Consider the following 23,095-nt stretch of genomic DNA (forward strand, 5'->3'; position numbering starts at 1 on the left):
TAGAAATCGCTACCAAAAAACTCTCACCCGGTTCTGCTAGGCATTACTTCCCCCATGGGGTGACAGAGTGAACCTTGCCATCTAACTTTGTTAAGTCGCACTTTGCTTTAACTGATCTAAACACCGGTCTGCGGCAGGCAGGACCCTCAATCACTGCTCCGCTCGACCTCGCTCGTCTTTGTTCGGTTCGGCTCGGCTCTGCTTGTTTCGGCTCGACCCCGCTCGTCTTTGTTCGGTTCAGCTCGGCTCCGCTCAGCTCGGCTCGGCCCCGCTCGTCTCTATTCGGTTCAGCTCGGCTCTGCTCGTTTCGGCTCGGCCCCGCTCGTCTTTGTTCGGTTCGGCTCGGCTCTGCTCGTTTCGGCTCGGCCCTGCTCGTCTTTGTTCGGTTCCGCTCGACGCCGCTCGTCTCTATTCGGTTCAGCTCGGCTCCGCTCAGCTCGGCTCGGCCCCGCTCGGCGCTGTTCGCTTCCGCTCGGCCCCGCTTGTCTCTATTCGGTTCAGCTCGGCTCCGCTCAGCTCTCCCCAGTCGGGGCGGTGGGGCCGAGCGAGGGCAGGGGGAGGCAGAGGAGGGGAGGGCAGAGGGCCCGACCCGAATGGGGTCGCAGCTGCGGAGCGCTCCCCCTGCGGTGCCCCAAGGTCCCGGCCCTGCTGCCCCGGCCGTCCTGGGGCAGCCGCTCGGCGCCCCTCGGGTGCCCGTTGTCCTGGCAGGGAGCGGGGGTGCCCGGGAAGCATCGGGAGAGCCCCGGGCTGGGCTGGGGCCGGTTCTGCCCTGTGCCGACCCCGTTGGGCGGTGCAGCCTGGCGGGGGGCGCGGGAGGCGCCCTGTGTCTGCCCCGGACACTGCGACTGCGCTGCCCTCGCAGGGGTGACGGCGGCGGCAGGCACAGCGCCCTGGGGAGCTGCCCCGGAGGAGGGGGTCGCAGCCCCTCCAGGCGCTGCGGGACGGCAGCGCATCCCCCTCCGCCACTCCTTCCCCAGGCACAAGAAGCCCAGCGCCCTCCTGCCGCCCTCCTCGGCCGAGGGCCAGACCCGAAGGGCTCCCTGGCCGGCGGGGGTCCCTCGCAGCGCGGAGAGGGGGTCCCTCGCATCTCCTAAGACACACGGCCCCGGGGGCTTCCTCCTCTGAACCTTTCTGCTGTGCTACAGATGCCACCAATGCCACAAACCCCTGCCGGCACGTATGCCTGGTGAAATAAATAACTGACGCTTTTTCTATGGATAAACAACATTTAATCCAATTCCTTGTATTCCTTAAACACGTGTTCATTAGAGCATAAGCAAAACAGCGCTGGGTGCGCGGGGGATTCACTCCGCCCAACACGCACCCTTTTAACAATAAGAAGTGTGCTTAAATACAGTATGGTATTACACATTCATAATGACCCCACAAACGCCTATACATATTCATGACCTTTCCCGCTTTTTATTAAAATGAGTCTCAGATAACCATTTACATATTCCCCTCCTTGCCCCTCCCCTGTTGCGCCTGCGCAATGTCACTTGGTGAATTTGAGGAGGGGTCTTTAGGGGTCTTTGGATGAAGCTCCTTCAGCTTCGTCACAGTGGACTTTGTACCTTTGGTTTCAGTCGGTTTGGTAGCTTGGGTTCCAGCCAGTTCCTCCTAATGAGCCAGACTGGCGCCCCCTTTTTGCTGTAAATCTTGGGTATCTTGTCTCCTCAAGGTTGCAGCTGGTGCTGTAAAACTTCTTATCTCGGCATTTAATGAAGTCCTGCTTTTTTACCACAATTAGTTACATACAGCTCTAAACTAGATATTAATTATGTGGTTTAAAATGTTAGCTTGTTAGTAGGCCCTTATTATATAGTTGCTTAACCCTTAAAATGTTAGTTCACTCTATCAATATAACTTCCTAAACAAGTTTCATAACTTTTTACATAGAACTTAACCACCTTTCCCTTTCCCAAGTTCAGAGTCCGTGCCTCATTTAGTTATACCTGTAAATATTAAACATCTTAGCACGAATCACAACTGCATTTTTCACACTGGGATTAAAGAAGTAAATGTCTCTGGGTGTATGCATTTGTCAAACTAGTGCAAGTAATTATTAAGAATCACTAAAAGCAACAAACAACAGCAACGATCAAACACAAGACACCAAGTATCTATCTAGTGTTACAGGTTAACACAACGTTATCTCTGTGTCAAGGATAGAACAGCAGGTGCTTGAGACCCTCACATGTTCACATATGGTACCCAGGGTGTGGGACAGATCCCAGGAGGGGACCCAAGCATCCACCCTGAACCTCCCCCAGCAGTGGGCTCGGAGGGGGACCAAGAAGGGGACCAACAGAGTCCCAGGTCTTACTCCACTCTGGGTGAACATTAAGTCATTTTTACACCATAGGGACCTGGGAGGCCGCGGTGTTTCGCCCAGAACAACCAACAGACGATGATGTTTTTCATTTTCTCAAACCATTTTTTCTTTTCTGGACTGTTTTCCTTAAGTATCCCACAATAAGTAAAACTTTATGATTCTGTGATCATTAATAGCAAACTAATAGATTGTGTCAATATTGGGGCAAGAAAAGGAAATAGATTTGACAGTCAGTTCCACCTTTCTCTTCCATTTGGGCCCTGTCTTACGTTTTGTACCAAAGCTTTGAAATGTCTCAGTTGGACTTCTGCAGGTTTAGTGTTACCTGTGAGACTGAAACAACCAAGTCCTTCAACATCTCCAGAGCCGCGGAACAAACAGTCTGTCCCCTAAGGAACAAGCAGTCTGTGGCTGCTCTGTTCTGTAAGACTGATCAATTGTGGTTCCTGCTCTAATAGTGCAGTCGAAGTGGAGGTGGCGCTCAGGGCTCTGCTGGTGCACAGGACGCTTTGTCAGCGGGAGGCTGGCACCCCGGGCTGTGCGGGGCCACACTGGTGAGCGGCTGCATCTGCCCTGCCCAGCTGACTCAGCTGAGCCACCGCACAGCCCAGGGAGGCTCCTGCTGCTCAGCAAAGGGATCTGCAGGGCCCGGGTGGTTGGGCTGAGGCCAGTTCTAGAGCCGGGATTGCCCTGTCCCGGGTGGAGAATCCAGCACCTGCTCTTGTTAAATTTCACACGGTTGGTGATCGCCCAGCTCTCTAGTCTATCCAGATCTCCTCCTCGAGGGAGTCCACAGCTCCTCTTAGTTTAGTATAATCAGCAAACATACGGAATGTATACTCAATTCCTGCATCCAGTTCATTTATAAAAGCACTAAAGAGCACTGATCTCTTGGGAAACCCACTGTGACTGGCCACTGTAACCCCTGGGAGCCTCCCCCACCAGCTCATTGCTCATGGATTTGTCCAGCTGTGCACTGCACATTTGGCCACAAGGATACTGTGAGAGACAGTATCAAAAGCTTTGCTAAGATCCGAAGCCGCCACATCCACTGGCTTCCCTGGGTCAACTAGGTGGGTGACCTTGTCATTAAAGAAAATGGAATTGGTTAAGCAGGACTTTCCTCCCATGAACCCATGCTGGCTATGACAAATGACCACATTGTCTCTCAAGTGTTTCTCAATAACTCCCATAATAACCCAGCTAAAAAAAATGACAATTGTTTAATCTCTTCACTTCTCCGTCATTAAACTGATTGCTCTGCATTTCATCAAAAGCCAAAGAGTTTTTTTAATCCTTAAAATGCTGCATTCCACTTTCAAAACCCTCATTAGATTGCTGCCTTAAAACCCCAAAGAGCATTCTGAGCACAGCAGCAGAGCGAGCACAGTGGTGCCCATAGATGAGGCAGAGAGAACTGCAAGGTGGAAGAACATCTTCAGGTGATAAATCCCTCTTAGTCAAAACATGGGTCTCAGCTCAGAAATGTGAGCCTGCAGCACAGGCAGCACGTCCTGCCGCTGCACTTGATGCCCTGCGGGGATTCCTGGAAGAGCTTGTCGAGTACGTCTCTTTGCTTTCCTCTTGTGCTGTAGGGATATTTGCTTTCATAGGGGAAAATTCATATTGCCTTGTACTATATATTTATGTATTTATTTTATAGTATAGATGTGTGTGTGTATGTATGCATGTTTGTTTTCATGAGTGGCTGTTTTGCTGCAGTTTGTAGTAAAGGGGCTGTGGGCAGAGGGATGGAGCTGGAACAGGAGGATGGAGATGGGGCAGGAGGATGGAGATGGGGCAGGAGGATGGAGATGGGGCAGGAGGATGGAGATGGAACAGGAGGATGGAGATGGAGCAGGAGGATGGAGATGGGGCAGGAGGATGGAGATGGGGCAGGAGGATGGAGATGGGGCAGGAGGATGGAGCTGGAACAGGAGGATGGAGCTGGGGCAGGAGGATGGAGATGGGGCAGGAGGATGGAGATGGAGCAGGAGGATGGAGATGGGGCAGAAGGATGGAGCTGGAACAGGAGGATGGAGATGGGGCAGGATGGAGATGGGGCAGGAGGATGGAGATGGGGCAGGAGGATGGAGATGGAGCAGGAGGATGGAGATGGGGCAGGAGGATGGAGATGGAGCAGGAGGATGGAGATGGGGCAGGAGGATGGAGATGGAGCAGGAGGATGGAGATGGGGCAGGAGGATGGAGATGGGGCAGGGGGATGGAGATGGAGCAGGAGGATGGAGATGGAGTAGGAGGATGGAGATGGGGCAGGAGGATGGAGATGGAGCAGGAGGATGGAGATGGGGCAGGAGGATGGAGATGGGGCAGAAGGATGGAGATGGGGCAGGAGGATGGAGATGGAACAGGAGGATGGAGATGGAACAGGAGGATGGAGATGGGGCAGGAGGATGGAGATGGGGCAGGAGGATGGAGATGGGGCAGGAGGACGGGTGCAGCCGCCCATCCCTGCCAGGGTCCCACCACCGCAGCCAGGCTGTGCATGGAACCTGGCTGGGCATGGCCATTCTGGGGTACCATCACAAGGGTGGCATTGGTGCGAGGAGGGACACCAGTGTGTGGGAGAGGTTTAGGCACAAGATGATTGTGTAGATGAACTTGGAGTCTCTTCTCTCCAGCTTGGAGTTTGCACCGAAACCCACTGAACTGCCACCTGTGCAGCAACTCTGCTGGGGAGACACCAGCTGGGTGCTCAGCCAGGGGAAGGACACGAGGGTGCTCAGGCTGGTGGAGCCCACTGGGGCCAATGGCAGAGCCTGAATCCTCCCCAGAAACCTTGTAGGGATGGAGCCATGGCGTGGGATGGAGCCATGGCATGGGACAGCCCCATGGCAGAGCTCTGTTTCCCCAAGTGCAATCTCAGGCCTCCCGAGAGGATGGTGCATGGCCATGGGAGCAAGCAGAGGATGCCACCCACTCACTGTGTGGGTCACCTGGCAGAGACGGGGATCATCCATCATTCTTCAAGCAGGAAAAAGCCACTCCTGGTTAAGGTGGTGCCTTCAGTTCAGCCACAACCAGTGCAAGGGGACACAAAGCCCTCAGCCAAGAGCTCCGGCAGCTCCTCAGGGCAGGGCGCTGGCTTGGAAAAACAGCTCCCAGCTACAGCAGGAGAGCTGGGACCACCCCCTCCAGGCAAGACAAGTCCCTCCTGCCCAATCCTGGCTCTATGAGACACCTCAAGCCCCATCAGGGACCTCGCCTGCACTCCAGCTGGAGCGGGGGACAGGGGCTAGGGCCTGAAAACCACACAACCCTGCCTTGGGCAGTGGGGCTGGGGCGGTGCAAAACTCTTCACCTCATTGAAGCACCACCTCCCCTGCAGCTGTCACAGCTCCAGGTGGTGACCCAAGATATCTCCATCTTTTCCTACCGTCCACCTGATCACCCCACAGCCACAAGCACCTGGGGAGCCCTCCTGTGAGCATGTGCAGCACAGCCCCAGGATGTCCTTGGTGGTACCAACACATCCTCACTGCCTGCAGCGCAGACACCACTGCCTGCCCACAAGCTGCAGCAGGTGTGGGACACCCTTCCTGCTCACCCCACAGCACTCGTGACCCCCAGCCTGGCACAGCGTGGCAGCTGAGGAAAGGCTCTGCAGTGTCGGGCACACTGCACAGAGCATGAGGAAGACCCAGAAATGTCCCTGCTGCACAGGGAGCTCCTCTTGCCTGGCTCCAAGGTGCTTACTGACCACAGTCCAGGGCTCCGTTTTCTCACTGCCCCGGGGGACAGAACAACTCCCTTCCCAGCAGGGGAAAACCTCTGCTGGGAGGAAGCAGCCCAGTGCAGCCCAGCACTCCCCCGCTGCTCCTGGCAGCACTGCAGCTGGCCACCCGCCACCTCGGACCCACACAGGGGAAGGCTTCTGTACGGCTCTCCCCGAACAAGGATGTATTTATGGTGTGTCTGAGAGGAGGAAAAGAAAGAAAATAAAATTTCTTTGAAATCCAGAGACCGTGATCTGTAGAAAACCAGCCCAGGGGAGAGAGAACTTGCTTCCGGAGACCTTGCAGATGCTGCTGGCTCCGGGCTCCTGACAGTCCTGCCTGTTCCCCACCCTCGCTGTGGATGGGGAAGGGGAGAGTGAGGGTACTTTGTGGGTGCAGTCTCACTGAGGAACGTGTGAACACTTGACAAGGGGCCCTGCTGCTACTGAATGCTACAAATCAGGGGGTGCTCCAGCTGTGATTTCAAAAGGAAATCCACATTCTCAGCTGCAGCATCAGCTCCTTCCCCTTGCCTGAACCGAGCGGTGCAAAGAGCTCCTTCCCCTGCTCCAGCACAGGTTCACTCTCCTATGCTCAGCACATAGAGATGGTTTTCCAGGAGGCAGCTGCCTACTCCTTATCACCAGGTCCAATGGGACCAAGGACCTGAAGGCTCTTACAAAACACTGGCCAGAACAGAACAAACTTGTTTCTGCCTTTGAGAAAACAGTGCAGGTGTCTGCTGAAAGCAATGGGAAGGACACACCACTGCCTCTCCTCCATTCCTCTGTGCTCGAACAGGGAGGGAACAGCAGGTTTGGTGCTGGAAGGAGCTGCTGGAGGAAGGCATGAGGTGCTGGTGGGGATGTGGAGGGTGGCACTTAACAGGGCCAGGATGCTCTGAGGCTTGCTTCACCTCCTTCCACCAGACCTCGAAGTCCCATTCGGCCAAGGCTGTGCTCCAGCATGGCAACACCAAGGAGCACCTGGTGCCAGGACAGAGTGGTGACATGCCTGGAGCAGGGACCCCACAGGCTCCCCATGCTGAGTGCTGCTCTGCTTCCCTGCCGTGCTCACTGGGAGGCTTTTGCAGCTTTTGCGCTCCCCTCCTCGCCTGCTCATCCTGCACGATGCCTGGCGCTCCGCTCAGGCCTTCAGCTCTGGCACTGCGCCGGGGGTGCACCTGCCTTTGGGGGCTGCGGAGATGTGGACCTGGGATGCATGGGCACCGCACCCCGTCAGGAGACAATGCAGGAGGCACCGAGAATTTTATACCAAAATGCCTCGCCCGCCTGCTGTCGCTCCTCACCCGTCACCCTCCGTTCCCGCTGGCAGCGTTGGGGCTGCGAGCAGCGAACCGCTCCCGCCGCCGCCCCGCTCCCGCGCATCCCGGTGCGGGATGCTGGCAGCCCGCCGAGCCGCCTGCGGGGGGGCGGCTGGGGCGGGGTGAGCGGGCAGGGGGCTGCCGGCAGCACCCGACGGGGCGTCGGGGAGGAGGATGCTGCGCCGGGGCGGAGCGTCGGTCCCGGGGCCGCCCCGGGGCAGGGGTGGCGGTGGAGCCCATGGCTCCCTTATAGCGGCGCGGGCGGGCGCCGGGGGGGCGGCCGCGATGGAGTACGCGGAGGTGGACGAGTACTACTACGGGGAGGAGGTGGCGGGCAATGCGACGTGGGAGGCGTGCGAGTGGCAGGCGGACTGGGAGGCGTCGTTCTCGCTGCTGCCGCTGCTCTACCTGCTGGTCTTCGCCCTGGGGCTGTCGGGCAACGGGCTGGTGCTGCTGACGGTGTGGCGCGGCCCGCGGGCCCGGCGCCGCTCCGCCGACGCCTACATCGGGAACCTGGCGCTGGCCGACCTGGCCTTCGTGGCCACGCTGCCGCTCTGGGCCGCCTACACGGCGCTGCGCTTCCACTGGCCCTTCGGCGCGGCGCTCTGCAAGCTCAGCAGTTTCCTGGTGCTGCTCAGCATGTTCGCCTCCGCCTTCTGCCTGGGCGGCCTCAGCGCCGAGCGCTGCCGCGCCGCCGCCCCGCCGCCCCGCGTCGCCCCCCGCCGGCGCCCCGCCGGGCTGGGCCCGCTGGCCGCGCTCTGGGCGGCGGCGGCGGCGGCGGCGCTGCCGGCGCTGCTGCTGCGGGAGGCGCGGCGGGGGCCGCGGAACCGGACGCTGTGCGAGCTGGCGGCGGGGGGCGCGGGGCGGGCGGCGGCGCTCAGCCTGGGCGCCACGGCGCTGGGCTTCGCCGCGCCGCTGCTGCTCATGGCCGTGTGCTACTGCTGCGTGGCCGCCGCCGTCCGCCGCCACCTGCGCCCGGGGCGCGCCGAGGCGGCGGCGCGGCGGCGGCTGCTGCGGCTGATCGCGGTGCTGGTGGCCGCGTTCGCCGGCTGCTGGCTGCCCTTCCACCTGCTCAAGAGCCTCTTCGCGCTGGCGGCCGCCGGGCTGCTGGAGCTGCCCTGCGCGCTGCTGGGGCTCATCGCCCGCCTGCACCCCTACGCCACCTGCCTCGCCTACCTCAACAGCTGCCTCAACCCGCTGCTCTACGCCTTTCTCGACGGCCGCTTCCGCGCCCGCTGCCGCCTGCTGCTGGGTCCGCGCCGCCCGCCCGCCGCCGCCTCCACGCTCAGCGGCCCCACGCAGCGCTCCGAGCTGGGCTCGGCCGGCACCAAGCTGTAGCCCCGCCGCGCCCCAATAAACGCCCTTTCGCCGCCGGAGCCCGCTGCCTTCTTCCTCCGGCTCCGCTCGGCGCGCCAGGGAGGGCGGAGACCGGGGGGCTCGGGGCCCCGCACCCGCCATCCCGGGTCACCTGGCGCTGCGCCCCGCGGGGCTCTGGCCGGGGCCCCCGGTTTGCCAGCCCGGGGGCAGCCCCTGTGCCGCCGGCCCCGGTCCGGTCCCACCTTCCCCGCCGCCCGGGGACGTGTCTCTCCTGCGCCGGCAGCTCCCCGCGGCGAGGGGGCTCTGGCACGGCCGCTGTCACCTTTCTAAGCCACCGGTCTCACGGTTGTCCAGGCAGCATCCTCTCGGCCCTGCTTGTGTTCAGGGCCCGTCCAACCTGTGCACGGCCGTGTCTGGAGGCTGCTCAGCTCCTGCCCTGGCAGACAGAAGCTTCTGGAGGGCTGTCCAGGACAGCCGGGTAAGGACGTGGAGGTGCTGCCGTCCTCTGGGCATGGATGTCCCAGAGGGGCCCTTCAGTCTGCTGGGCCCAGCATGGCGGGAGCTGGGCGTGTTTTCCTTGAGCTCAGGTGAGCCAGCCTTTCCTCATGGACAACCTGGTGCTGGAGGTGTCCTCTAGGAAAACCCTTTCCCTATCCGAGGGGTGACACCTGGGTATCTGCCCACTGAGCTGACACCAGGCAGGCAGCACAGGGCCTTCAAAATGTTGCACTGGATAGAAAAGTTACTCATCCCGTGCTGCTGTGAGCACGAGCCTGTCCTACCTTGGGCTGAGATGGTTATCTCATTTCTGAAATGCCATGGACACATTACCCCTTTCCAGCTGGCAACGGGACACCCATTCGTGCAGTCTAATCACCATCCCCGAGGGCTGAGCTACTCCGAGGTGCAGCTGCTGAAGGTGCCGCTGCGGGAGCTGGGACAGGGCCAGCCAAGCCTTGTGGTGGGGATGCTGCCCCACCGGGGAAGTTGCACTGGAGAAAGCTGGGCCTGAGCTGAGCGGATGCCCCACTTGGCAATGCTGCACATACGGGTGGATGTGCTTTCTTCCTCCCCTGGCTCTGCAAATCCTGCCGGGTTTTTGCTATCTTGTCTTGGCAGCCACACATACCTCTGCAAGCACAGCCTGCCGAGCCCAGACAAGCGAGACCTGTGCGGTGGCACAGAGTGACAGGCTGTCCCTCTCGGGGCTGTGTACGCAGGGGGACAGAGGAGCGTCGGGCAGCACAGATGTAGGTAGGAGGTCCTCATGCCCACTGGTCATGGGATGTGTGGACAGGACATCAGGGCAGTGTAACATGGGCTGTAAGCACCGACTGCCTGGTGAGGAGTCCCTGCTGCTGCGCTCCTGGGGCGTCCCTGGGGAAAGCTGTCATCCCTCCATGCCCATGCCAGGGCACCAGCACCGAGCTGGGACAAGCTCAACTGTAGCCTCCTGTTGCTCATTCCCCTTCAGCTCGGCTGGACAGCTCTAGCTAACCAACGGCATGTTAAAAAACCCGAATCCTGCCCATGCCTCCTTCAGGCAGTGCCTGCCCCTGCCCAAGCCTTGCTTCTATGGGGCTGGGGACTTCTCTTTCCCCGTGAAATGTTAGAACTAGAACACTTGGGACACTGGCCGGGGCAGCTGTGGACATGGCTCCAGACCGCTCACGGGAAACTCCAGGAAGGAGATGGGCTGATGGGGGGGGCAAAGGGGATGTGAAAACCTCCTGTGGTCACACAGGTGCTGCACAGGGCAGATGAGGATTTAAAAAAAAATCAACCAAGCCTTCTCCAGCCGCCCCCAGTGGCTTGTGCCAGACAGGCAGAGCTGGGGGCTCAGGAGGGGCAGAGGCAAGAGAAGGGCATGTGGAAACGTCAGTGGCTCAGAGCCAGCCCCCGCACCCTGGCACCCACAGCGCTGCACTGGGGGCAAAGCAGCACCAGCGTCACCGCCGGGCCCTGGCGGTTCCGCGCTCCCAGGCTGGAGCAGCTGGGCTGGGCAGGGGACACCCAGCTGCCTCTGGGGCCCAGGACAAGGAGCTGCCAGCAGCTCCCGCTGCTCTGACAAGGGCCTCACTGTGGGCTCAGCCCCACCGCCGCCGCACCTTGGCCCAGGGCTGGCTCCAGCGCTCAGTGCCTGCCTTCACGGCTCCGGGGAGACGGCAGCTGACCCTTTCAGGGCAAGGGGAGATGCTTCCAGGCAGCTGCAGCAGGAGCTGGCGGCTGGCAGGAAAAGGAAGACTTTATCCCCTTGTCTTCCAAAGAAACACAGCGGAGCCAACAAAGGCAGGGTGGGGGTGCCCTGGCAGGGCCCGGGATGCCTCTCCCGCTGGGGTGTGTTTCCCTGGAGATAGGGCAGCACAGGGGCTGATGCTTCCACACATGTCCTGTGTTCCCAGGCGCTGGCAGCTCCTGCACAGACAAAGAGGCACTTGATGAGCAGGTGGCAGTGCCCTTGCTCAAGAGGTCCTGCCATGCAGCCCACGCCTGGCAGCTGAGCCTGGCCGAGTGTGCTCCAAGGGAGGGAGAAGGGGACTGGCCCTGGTGCCAGAGTCACATTGGGCAAGGAGGGCACAAGGCCACCAAACCTGCAGCACCACAGCTGCCTGTGCCTTCCTTGTTGAACAAAACCAAAGGCACGTCCTCTGAGCTGAGACAGGGATGCAGGCAGCAGGAGCCAGTGTGGTGGCACCGGCCCCAGCCTGGCTCGTTAGCAGCTGTTTGCAGAGCCACCCCATCACCTGCGCACACAGCACGGGCTCCCGTGGGCAGCAGCCCGGGCAGGGCAGCCCTGCACACTGCAGCACAGCATCAGCGCTGCTTCTGCGGGCGGCCACAGGGAAAACAGGGGCTGTGGGCTTGGTGCACCATGCAGACACCCCGGACTGGTACCCACCCTCCCCTCTTCCAGGCTGAGCCAAGGCTTCTGCTTTTTTTAATTCCAGCTGCCCATGACACCAGGAGTCAGTCTCCTGCAGCCCAGCGAGCGATGGGCTCTGCAGCACTGTGCTCCAACACGTGCCGCACTGCTCAGATACTTTGCTCAGTGTGTTCAAGTAACAGCAGCAGCCTCAGAAGGGCTTTAGCATCCCCAGCCCAACGCCTGCTCTCTTCGGAGTGGCAGCCCAGGGAGAAGAGGGAGCCATGTGAGGGCTGGAGTGGCCCAAAGCACCTGCTTTCCACACACACTGAAACCACAGGACACGCAGCTTGGGCTCTCAGAGGTCTCCATGAACCTGGTCTCTCATTCCACTGTGTCACAGGTGCTGAGTCTTCCAAGCTACCCAAAGGGTGCTGGAGAGCCTTGGAGCCTTCCCTCCAGTGCGGGCTTACAGGACGGCCTCCTGTGCTCCCGCAGCTCTGCTGATGAGAAGGGGAACAGCGAGGTCACCCAGGAGTTCCCTGTCTGGTCTCATCCCCCTCCGTGTGCACTGGTCACGTTCAGTTGTGTCTGTCCAGGACTCTGAGACCACAAACAAATTCAGATGCTGCTAAGAGGGATTTCAAGATAACTGGTACTCTCCCGAGGAGAACAAGATACACTGGGGTCCGGAGACCAGAAAGACTTTCTTGGCAGAGGAGGTCACTGTGCCTTTGGGTAAGGCAGCAACAGAACAGACTGAGTGCCCCACTGCTGGAGAGAGAACAGCCCTGTAAGGCAGCTGAAAGCAAGCGGCACCCCAAAGCCCAGCTGCAGGAATGACTTGCAAAACAAAGGCAACGTTGATCCTGTTGTCACAAAATCAAAGCCTGGAACAGACACCAGTGATGTGGAGTTTTAAGCCTCCACTTAAGGAACAGCAGCAATACATGACCCTTCAAAGATGTGTCAGGAAGCTCAAGAAATATGTAAGAGCTGTTTGTCCCACCCTGGTGCGCTCCAGCTGTTGTGAACAAAAGCCTGCAAGCAGCAGCAGCGCCGACCTGTATTTTTATGAAATCTGGTTTGTTAGAACTTCTGCTGGCCACCCGGAAAGGACAAAGATTTCTTCTTTCACCTTGTGCTGGTTTGACTGAAAATGGGTTAATTTTCTTCATGCAGTTAGAAACCTTTGTTTTCCATAGCTAGCACAGTCATTATTTGGATATAGTTTGAGAACAAGAGAGAACACCCCAGTGCAGAGTTAATGTTTTAATTGCTCTGGTCTGAGAGCCAAGGACACTCTGAGCTCTGCCCACAGGTGTGAGGTATCGAGGGAGATGGACGGACAGAGCTGGACTGACACCCAGACTGAGCAGTGAGAGTGTTCCAGCCCATTGGCGTCATGCTGCAGATTTAAGAGCTGGGCTCTTCCGCTGTCTTCCTCCACTTTCTCTTGCTCGCTCTTGCAATCAGGCTGGGGGAGGTTGGTGCGGGACGTTTAGCTCGGCCTTTTGCCATCCTGCAGAGGCCACTGGGCTTTTCTGCCTTTTTCCTCTCTTCTCTCTCTCTGGGATCAGCTATTAGGACCAGGTGCTGTTTCCTGGGACTGGCTGCTCAGCGTGTTTGTGAGGAATTGCCTTGAGTATCTTTTATTACTATTTTATATACATATTTACTAGCACTATATTAGTATTTTGTTATTTCATTAAATTGCATTTATCTCAATCCAAGTTTCTCCCTTCCCTTTCGATTCTCTCCCGTTAGGGGGGTGTGAGAGGGGATGAGTGAGCAGCTGCCATGGTTATATTGCCAGCTCGGGTTAAAACTTAATATAAAACTCAGCTTCTACAGAAGGATCGTTTTCACCTGAAGCACCAGTGTGCCACCACAACTAACAGAACCTCCAACACACGTGAGGAAGTGAGAACCCTGGTGGAGGTTGCTCCGGCACTCCAGGAACGCTGCCCCTCTGCCCAGGAGGGTGTCTGGAGAGGCTCCTTTATTTACGCCAGGATGTCTGGGCCCAGATGCTGGAGGAAAGGAGTCATCCTCACTGTGTGCTGTTACAAGGACCTGGAATCCACGTAATAAGCAAAGTCTTCCCTCTTTCCTGTGGCATGTACAACTTGGGAGCTCTCCAGGACTATCAACCATTAGTGTTCAAGATTTTCTGTGCAACAGACGTTTAATTTGGAAATTTTTTTGCAAAACACCTATTACACATTCAGCTGTCAAAAGAATCCAAATGGTCCATTCCGTCTGCTGTTCCTGAAGGTCACCTCTTGGTCACGCTGTGTTTCTTTACACTGTAGGCAATTTCAGGTTTCTGGGCACTGAGGTCATGGACACATTGTCCTAGGAGACCTGAGCAGCTGTCCAGGCAGTGAACTCAAACCGAGTCAGCGCGGGCACAAGTGCGCCAGGAGCCGCGGTGCAGCCCCAGCGGGAGGACGGGGACGGGCCTCGCTGCTGGCCCAGGGCGGCGCCGGGCTCCACACGCTCCAAATTCCGGCATCTAGTAAAGTTACCTGGAACAGCAAGTTGATCAAAGCAACACCAGCCTGAGGGAGCAACAACAGAACAGAAGGTCACTTTATTTTCAGCTGGTCGAGGAGTTCTTCTGCCCTTGAAATTATGTCTCAAAGAAACAGCAGCAAAAGTGCAATAAAGTGACTGCTAGAAAATACTTTTAACTCCAGCTTTCTCCTGCTGATGACCACAACCCACTGCGAGCAGCCGAGGACGTCATCCTCTTCTGAAAGGATCCTCAGCCTCTGACTGTCAGCATGGTGACACTTCCATCTGCTCACAGAGACCTTGTATTTGGGAACCTCACTGCACTGGCAATTGCCAATCCCCTGCCCACAGCCCGCTCAGAACCACAACTATGTCCCCTCTACTCATGCTCACACAAGGACTGTGTTTTAATCTCCTCTGTGTAGCTCAGTTTCTTGACTTGGCCTTCTCTAGCCCAAGGATCTTCAGTATCTTCCAGGTCAAAGTCCTGACCTCCTCTACCACAACTCAAGGCTTATTTTTAAGTTGCTGCCAGGTTCTTACTTGAGACAACCTGCTAAGGCAGGATGTTCTGGTCTTCCAGGTCTAGCATATGAATATATCCCAGATGCAAAAAGGGTACTCACACTTTTACCTCACTAAAAACGCACAGCAACCCTCCCATCACATCAGGCACAGTTCCTTTTTCTTTTAAAAATAAATATTTATAAAGAAAAGGAAGTGATTCAGAGAATTACAATGTTACAAATTTTCCTGCCAACAGCACAAATGTCTTTTTCATGTAAAGTCACAATAACAAGTTGTACACCAACACAATATAAGTACTGCCTAAAACCGCTCTCTCCTCATCCGCTGCCACAGTCCTCCACTGCAGGAATCCACAACTCCCATCGCAGCAACGAGCTCCTCTGCGCTTCTCTAGGACTTGTACTGGGGCTGCTCAATCTCCTTTTGTGATCAAGTCCTCGATATATGCATCCAGTTCATCATCTGTATTAATATCAATGTCCTGAAAACAAAGGCACAAGAAATACCAGTGAAAAGGGAATCTTGAAAAACAGCGTAAGAACACCACCCCAGAGCAGCACGGCGTCCTCTGCAACGCGGTTCTGCTCAGCCTTCTCTCGCCAGCTGCTGACAGCTGCACTGAGAGCACCGTCAGCTTTCCATGTCAGCCTGACGGACAACGCCTGGAAACCAGTCAGCACTTGCTGCTCAGACAATGCACTCAAGCTATAGGTTTACTATGCTGTTCAGGGCCCAGTTAGGAGGGTTTTTTTTTTAGCTTTAACACATATTTTCCTAATAGGGAGCAGCTGCTTCCACCTGCTTTCAGTAGTTTTTCCACTGGGTGGTCTTAATTTTATTTTAAAGTAGCTTTTTATTTAGAGTTTATTTATTTAAAGCTTTTATTTAAATATATATTTGCTATTTTAATTTAATATTTAATAGTATAATAAGTAGATTTCACCATATATTTTATATTAAGCATTATTTGTTTAAAGATTTGCACTTCTCTATGTAGGGCTCAGAATCCAGCACCACCTTTCTGCCCAAGAACCGCCCCGCAGAACACTGCCTATGCCCAGGGAAATCGTCCTGCAGCCCCATGTTTCAGAGCAGAAAGCAGGAGACAAACAGAAGCTGTGCACGATGTACATGCCATGAAAAACCCATCTGTGAAAACTAACGCTCATCAGGACTCCCCAGGCCCGGATCCCGAAAGGTGGGCAGCGACGCAGCCGTGCGCTCAGCTGCTTCGCGCGGTCTGAGCCCCAGTTACACCCAACCCAGGAAGAGCTGAAGCCCAGTTAAATGCTGGACTGATACCTGAAGTGCCTGGAATGGGCTGTGTCTGGGGAAGGCGGCTACTCATGGGGCAGCTCTGGTTTCACACCCCTTCCTCACCCACCTCCTGTACTTTCTGCAGAAGGGCCACGATGTTAGTCCTCAGCTTCTGCAGTTTCTCCTCTGTTTCCTTCAGCTTCCTCTCTGAGTTGCGCAGGTTTTCTTCGCAGGCTTTGGCCCGGGCGTCGGCACGTGTCTGATAGGAGTTGCACAGGTTCTGCAGACCTACCTCATACTGTCTGAAATATTCTTTCTGTAGAAGACAAGACACAACAGACGCCATGTTAAGAAGCAGCACCGAGTGTCAAGAAAAGCCCAGCACTTGCAGCCTGTAGAACAGCCCGGCGACTGGCGGTGTGCGAGCGAGCAGCACCAGGCCCGCACGCGCCTGCTGCAGTCCTCACCACGCTCACGTGCACATTTCTGATCTGCCTACTGCAGGCAGCACAAAAAATTCACACGGGTTTTCACATTCCTCAAAGGCCCGAACCACAACAAAAGCTGCCTGAATTCAGATTGAAGATGCAGCATGTTTTAAAAAGCCTAAAACCACAGTTATGCTGTAGAAAGATCTGACAGTTTCTGTACGCAGTGAGTTTCCTTAGCACAGACCACCCAGACAGCACAGCTTGTTCCTGTGAGGTAGGAACATTTACACTTGCAGGAACTCCAGACAAGACCAATGAGTCCTGCAGAAGCAGCAGAACAAGTAAGTCAAGCAGACACCTGAATTAACAGAGAGAAAAGAATAAGAGACAAGAGATACTGCAACTATACACATTGCGAGTGAGGGAACTGGGCCTCTTGAAGACTACCATATAAGCAGTGGCTTTTGTCATTTTGTCATCTGTAGGTGGCTTTTGTCACCTACAGATGCCTTCTGAAAAGGTCTCCCTTTGTGGCGTGTCAAAGAAGAGAGAAGTCAGAGAAGCCAGTACCATTTCTCCACACTTCAGCCTGCACTGGACCCCCCCGTACCAGCACACAGCTCTTGGTGCTGGTCCAGCCCCAGCTGTTTCTTGCTCAAACAACAAGAGGCTCCAGCAAACGCAGAGCCGACCCAGCGGCCATCAGCCTGTGCACCTGGAGAAGTGCGAGGGAGGGGCTTCTGTGTTCTCTCCCATTTTTAAGATTGCTTCCGCAAAAGTTAGATTAATAAGGCTGGGGGCAAAATGAATAGGTATGCCTACATCCTATTTCTACAAACCTCTGACCTGGCCTCTCTTATATAAAAGCAGAACAACAATGGACAGGACATTAAGATAGTAGCAGCCAACAGCATTCCCACACAGATGTGTGGTAATGCAAAAGACCTAAGGCATTTTCCTGAGGCTCTCATTCTTTTTCTCAGCTACATTAGTCTGCTAAGGATCCAAATAAGCTTTTGAAGAGTGCAATCTTGCCTCAACAAGATGCACACTTGCCGTAAGAATGGAACGTGTGTGGGGAAAAAAAACCAAACTTGTCTAGAAATACTGAACTCACCAAGGGAAACGCCAACAACCCTTCCGAGCTCATGGAACTCAGCTCATTCTTGGAGACAGGAAAATTCGGAGGTAAGAAGTACCGCAAACAATTTCTACGCAGCAAAGAAAAACACAAAGCCAGAATTGGGAGCTTAAAAGATTAAAGCAATCAGACTGCAGCAGCTCACAAGAACTGCAGTGAACCCACCGAAGGATCTGGACTAGCAAGTCTACTGTTTCTTGGCTGCTGCTGGGGCCAGTGGTGTCTGGCTCAATTCTGACACAGTCTGAGGTAGAAGGTTCAGCCACAACCACCTCCTCTTCCTGCTGCGTATCTGGAGCCTGGTACTCAGGAGAGGGAGGCTTCATCAACCTCACATCCTCGCTGCCCTTCTCTACCCTGAAAGAAAATATTAAGGGAACATCAGATATCTTTTTCTACATTGGCCATACCTGAAACACTGTTAACAGTTTCGTCAGAACCTGTACCCAGTTGTCACTCTGAGACCTCCAGGTTATACAACAGCTGCCTCCACAGGAACATCGCCTCAAAGTGATGGGCAGACTGTCTGGAGTCTGTCATGCTCATTCCTTACGAAGCAGCTGGACAATCTTGAGCACGCACACCCCCTGACATGACAGTAAGGTATTTGTCTTCAGCATCTATGGAAGTAAAATGTGATCTTGCTCCTGAAAGCAAAACAAGCCTCCAAAATCCAGTAGCTAGAGATAGTTACCAGCGATCCCTTGGTGTGGTGTCTGTGGGAACATAATCGAACTTCACCTTCCAGCGCACTGCATGCTTGCCCATTTCCACAGCTGTGACACGGCCTGTGAACCACTCCTTGTTCACACGCACTTCCACGTGCAGCCCTTTATCTGCAAGGACGAGGACAGTAAAGATGTTTGCTGAAGAGCACGTTCTACACGAGCTCTAGAGAAGATCACCACCCTCAGCAGGGAGCAAACCTAAACCTGTGACAATTCCTCCAAATGGTACATAAACCATAAAAACACTCCTGTCACACAGTACAACTCCTACTTACAAACGTTAAGATGCAAGGAAATTATATGGCATTTTCAGACAGGTTCCTCCTTCACTCCTGTCTGACATGGGCTTTCCAGACTCATGTTGGCCCCTAGGACAATTTGTCACATGTTCCTAGTGGGACACTTTGCAGACAGCTCCTTGGCAAGAAGCTCAAGAAATACCCTGCTCTGGCAGAAGGTGCAACACCACCCTGGATATCATCTTTCCTGGGGGTCTCTCGGGCCCTCTCCCCTCACAGCAGGACTAGATACAGTCCTCAGCATTTCCCAGCTAACGCAGCTCCATGATCCATTCGGTCAGGACGGGTGAGCACATCGGTCTACACCATGTGGCCAAGCATCTTACCCACAAACGTGATGCAGCCCTCAGATTACGGATCTTCCCACGCCACAATTACCTCTTGTCTAATCAAAGGGTTCCTGGCCAAAATGTTTCACGAGAGTTAGAGTCACCTCAGGGTTTGGAACCCAAATTTCCGCTAGTTCTTATTTTAAAAAGCTCATTAATGAAACCACACATTTAACCAGTGAGTCTAGTTTTGCCACAGTTCTTTTCCCCTGTGTTCAGATACCAGCATTAGTTCAAGGGTTCATTTCTCACCTTTCTGAGCATTCTTCAGTTCTGCCAGTTCTTCTTCTCCAGCGCTGTCTGTGAGCTGTGAGCAGAGAGTGCTCAGATTAGCTGCCTTCCAACAAGACTATAAACACCCGACAAACACCTTCTGCTGGGGAAATCAACGTACTCTCACCTCTACCACCACCTCACTGGAATCCTTCTTTTCGTCTTTCACTGCCAGAAATTTGCCCCGTTTTGTCTTTTCCTTCTTGTGCTCCCCCTCCTCCTCAGACCCATCCTCTATGCTGTTCGAGGTCCTCTTCCGAGTGCTGGAGGCCTGCAGGAAGCAAACAAGCTCTAGCTGTTAATTCCAGCATGATACCGGCCAAAACCTTCTTCCAGCCAAGTTAAAACAAAAATGCTCAGCATCCAGTATTTAATTTGATAGTTAATTAGCTTTTCCCATGATCATGCAAACGTTCACTCTGCCACTCCACATTCTTTTTTTTTTCTGTGGAAACAGCCTGGTCTAACAGGAAAGAGATGAAACAAGTCTTCACGAGGGCTGTAGGATGGCTCCCTAACTCAAGAGTAAAGTAAAAGTTAGGTTGTCCTGCACAAGGACCACAATGCAAACTCCAGGAGACAGAGCGGGACAGGTCATGCAGAACAGCAGGGAAAGAGCTGACAGTTTTCATCCCATCAAGTCTCACCTGCGGGCATTTGACAGTGGCAGATTTCTTTAGTGCTGGCACTTTGACGGCTTTTGGATTGGGTGCCTCACGTGAGCTTTTGGGGCTCTGCAGGGCAGCAGAGGGTAGTTTTGTACTTGGTTTGGCAAGAGTTTTTGAAGTGCTGTTAGACTTTCCAGCAGTCACAGTGTGCTGGGGTGTCCTGGAAGTGCTGGGCTCCTCCTGGGGGGCCGCGCTGGCCGCTTTGGAAGTGCTGTTATTTGGCAGAGCTGAAGATGACTTCGCAGGCTGACTGATGGACTTGGGAAGAGAAGTAGGTGCTGGTGGCCTGCTGGGAGCGTTCTTGATGACATCAGGTAAAGGAGGAGATCGTGGGCGCTGAGGTCGGGTCTGGGACTGGGTGTTCTGAAAACATGAGGGTACAGAGAGAAAGGATGGAAGTGTCAGGCATTGCTTTTCAGGGTAGACAAGGATAGCACACCGGGTATCCCAATTACCTCCCCTGCAGGCCGTGCGGTCACTTCCAGAGGAAGTTTCTTTAAGTCAGCTTGAGATCGAATTGGAGTGGTTTTCTATTAAAAGAAAAATTAAAAAAAAAATCAGAAAGGCCATCTTTAAAAGCTGTCAGAGCCTGTCTGAACCCAGCCCAGTAAACAGTTTTCCAGTTAAAAATCAACAATTATAAGCAGGTGTGTTCTGTGTCCTTCAAGAGACATCCCTTCATCTGAACACCAGCAATCACTCTTACTTTCCTAGCAGAAAACAAAATGCAAGCTGAGATGCTTGTTTTCTGCTATTGAAGCAACCCCTGTCCCATGAGGGAGCACAGGTGGCATTACAGGCTGAGACAGACACAACTCGGCATCAGCCATTCACACTAGGAGGGCCCTGAAACCTCCAGATTCACCTGCAGAGCTTCCAGCTTTTCTTGCTGCTGGCGGATTTTCTCTGTGAGTTGTTTCTGCTTTTCCTCCTGTGATTTCAGGTCTTTCTTCAGAGTTCCCAATGGTACCTTCTGCTTCTGCTCTGCAGCTTCACATCTAGTAGGAAGGGAATGCGAGACAATCTCAGGAACAAGAGCAGAACCTGCACTGCCTCACACACAGCACTGTCCCCGCAACCCATCCCAAATGCAGTGCTAAACCCACTTTCTTTTCCACAGTAGCCACAATCTCAAAACAACTGGTTTTCTTCTTGGGAAACATATCAACAATTTAAGGATCAAGAGCACAGTTGTTAAAAAGACAAGACATTTATGGCCAGGAGCTAAACAGAGTTTAGGGACAGCTGCACCTGGTTTTCTATACTGTTTCTGTACTCTGGACTTTTACAGAAATTTTTCTTCCTATCAACTTATGTTTTCATATCAATTCCTCTTATCACAGCCTTCAATTTAGAAAGGAAAGCTTACTACCAGTAGCCTGAGATTAAGACAAGGGTGATTCACATGAGCCTTCTAGCAGAAGATGCAATTCACCTTGCTGCCCAATGCCACTAAGTTTTCATTTGCAATATCCCTTAACTATTTGCTTTTTCCATCCTGTTCAGCTTGTGGCCTACAAAACAGTGGTGAGTACTCCACTCACTCAGGTCCTCTCAGGTGCAGAATCCTGGAGTAGTCTTTGAGAAGAGGAAAACACAGGTAGGAAATACAGGAAAGTGGACTGGCATCACCTGCAAAGTTCTGGCTGAGCAGCCGGCCATCGGCAGCACTGCCAGGGCAAGGAGAGGGGACTGAGGGGCTCCCAGGCTCATCTGCCACAGAACTGAGGCCTGGACAGACACACCAGGATCAGCCCCTTCAGGGCAAAGTCATGCAGGGGTGACGTGAGACAGGAATCCGCAGTACCAAGACAACTCTTGCACAAGGCAAGAGATCCAGCTGAGTCCTGCACTGCCTTGTGGCCAACCCACTAAAAACTTCAACAGGTGTGTCTTACAGATAAATGGAGAACATTGTTCTCACTGTAGATCATACAGAGCTCCAAGAGGCTGATGAGAGATGATTTTATCAAGCTCTCTGATCCTGAACCCGTCAACAGATGGGATATGCCCTAGTCTGTGAGACTCTGGCTACTGGGGGGACCGAGGAGTCCTGCCCGGTGGCTGGAGAAGGGTACAGGGGTGCAGGCAGAGATGTGGGCGCCTCTAGGCAGGAGGCACCTGGCAAGAGCAAGGATCCAGATCCACTGTGGGATGGACAGTGTGCCCCAGGTGAGACACTGGGAGGTCTGTAGTGTGTGTGTGTTGTCTGTGTCCACGTGGGGAGGTTTGTACCACCCGCCTTGGGGTCACCTATCGCAGTGCAAGTAACCAGAGGGATGGGATCCAAGGGCCAGATACAGATGCATTTCCACTAGTGGCCCTTCATCCTGACCAGCCGAGGGGGAACAGGATGAGGCTGCTGGTGCAGCTTGTGAGTGCCACACACGTCCACTTGTGCTGATCTGCACATCCAGCCGTGCACACACACGTGCTCTGTCTGTGTTTGTGTCCACCAGCAACACACTCCCAGCCGCGCTGCTGCTTGCAGCTGGGAAACTGCAGGCGTGGCAGCCTCCGCTCTGCCCCAGCAGCTTAGCCAGAGGACATCTGGGCACAACCACACTCTGCATCGCTCTGTACCAGGGCACAAATACAGGGAGCGACAGGGAAGTTAGTGTCAGTACTCTTCCAATGATGGGTACCAAAAGGAAGAAGCCAGAAAATCATTACTTTCCAAATATCAACACTTCTTTGTAGCCTTTTCAGCCACAGATGTTAGAATTTTTATTCCAATTAAAAGTTACCGCCCAGATTCATTCCCCTTGTCTTTAGCACTGAGCCAAAGGCACCTGAATTACAGCTGAGCAGCTTCCCTCATTATACAACACAGACAAGAATGAGCTTCTAGCAGTGTCTCTCTCCAAAGAGAAGCAGCAGCCTAGAGCAATTGTTTTCTTCATCCAAATAAATCATAGAATCATTTCAGCTGGAAGAGACCCTCAGGATCATCGAGTCCAACCATAACCCAACTCTAGCACTAACCCCTGTCCCTGAGAACCTCATCCACCTGTCTTTCAAACCCCTCCAGGGATGGTGACTCCAGCACTGCCCTGGGCAGCCTGTTCCAATGCCCCACAGCCCTTTGGGGAAGAAATTGTTCCCCACATCCAACCTCAACCTCCCCTGGCGCAACTTGAGGCCATTTCCTCTGCTCCTGGCGCTTGTTCCTGGGGAGCAGAGCCCGACCCCCCCGGCTCCAAGCTCCTCTCGGGCAGTTCAGAGATCAGAAGGTCTCCCCTCAGCTCCTGTTCTCCAGCTGAACCCCCCAGGTCCCTCAGCCGCTCCCATCACACTTGTGCTCCAGCCCCTCACCAGCCTCGTCTCCTCCTCTGCGCTCTCTCTA

The 23,095-nt window shown here is 54.7% G+C and overlaps 2 protein-coding genes across 5 annotated transcripts in view; one reads left to right on the top strand and one right to left on the bottom strand.

Moving 5' to 3' along the window:
* Nucleotides 1–7,680: 7,680 nt before the first annotated feature.
* On the top strand, nt 7,681–8,733 carry LOC309446486 (apelin receptor A-like; the record flags this gene model as incomplete). Its single annotated transcript, XM_082066292.1, has 1 exon — nt 7,681–8,733. The coding sequence occupies one exon, from the start codon at nt 7,681–7,683 to the stop codon at nt 8,731–8,733; it is 1,053 nt and encodes a 350-aa protein (XP_081922418.1).
* A 5,045-nt stretch (nt 8,734–13,778) lies between these two features.
* The window catches only part of MORC2 (MORC family CW-type zinc finger 2), a 56,536-nt gene continuing 47,219 nt past the window's right edge, over nt 13,779–23,095 (bottom strand). For 2 of the 4 annotated variants that reach the window (XM_082065989.1, XM_082065990.1), the window contains exons 13-22: nt 20,615–20,747; nt 20,205–20,279; nt 19,729–20,112; nt 19,209–19,352; nt 19,061–19,115; nt 18,147–18,288; nt 17,618–17,809; nt 17,429–17,522; nt 16,008–16,196; nt 13,783–15,104 (exon numbers count right to left, since the gene is read on the bottom strand). In XM_082065989.1, coding sequence (XP_081922115.1) covers nt 15,036–15,104; nt 16,008–16,196; nt 17,429–17,522; nt 17,618–17,809; nt 18,147–18,288; nt 19,061–19,115; nt 19,209–19,352; nt 19,729–20,112; nt 20,205–20,279; nt 20,615–20,747 — 1,477 coding nt within the window. In that variant the 3' untranslated portion in view covers nt 13,783–15,035. Of the gene's footprint in view, nt 15,105–16,007; nt 16,197–17,428; nt 17,523–17,617; nt 17,810–18,146; nt 18,289–19,060; nt 19,116–19,208; nt 19,353–19,728; nt 20,113–20,204; nt 20,280–20,614; nt 20,748–23,095 lie in introns of those variants that run through there. The other 2 variants (XM_082065988.1, XM_082065991.1) reach the window with 2 other exon arrangements.

Source organism: Streptopelia decaocto (genome assembly GCF_964273445.1).
Source record: "Streptopelia decaocto genome assembly, chromosome: 15".
Classification (NCBI taxonomy): Eukaryota; Metazoa; Chordata; class Aves; order Columbiformes; family Columbidae; genus Streptopelia; species Streptopelia decaocto.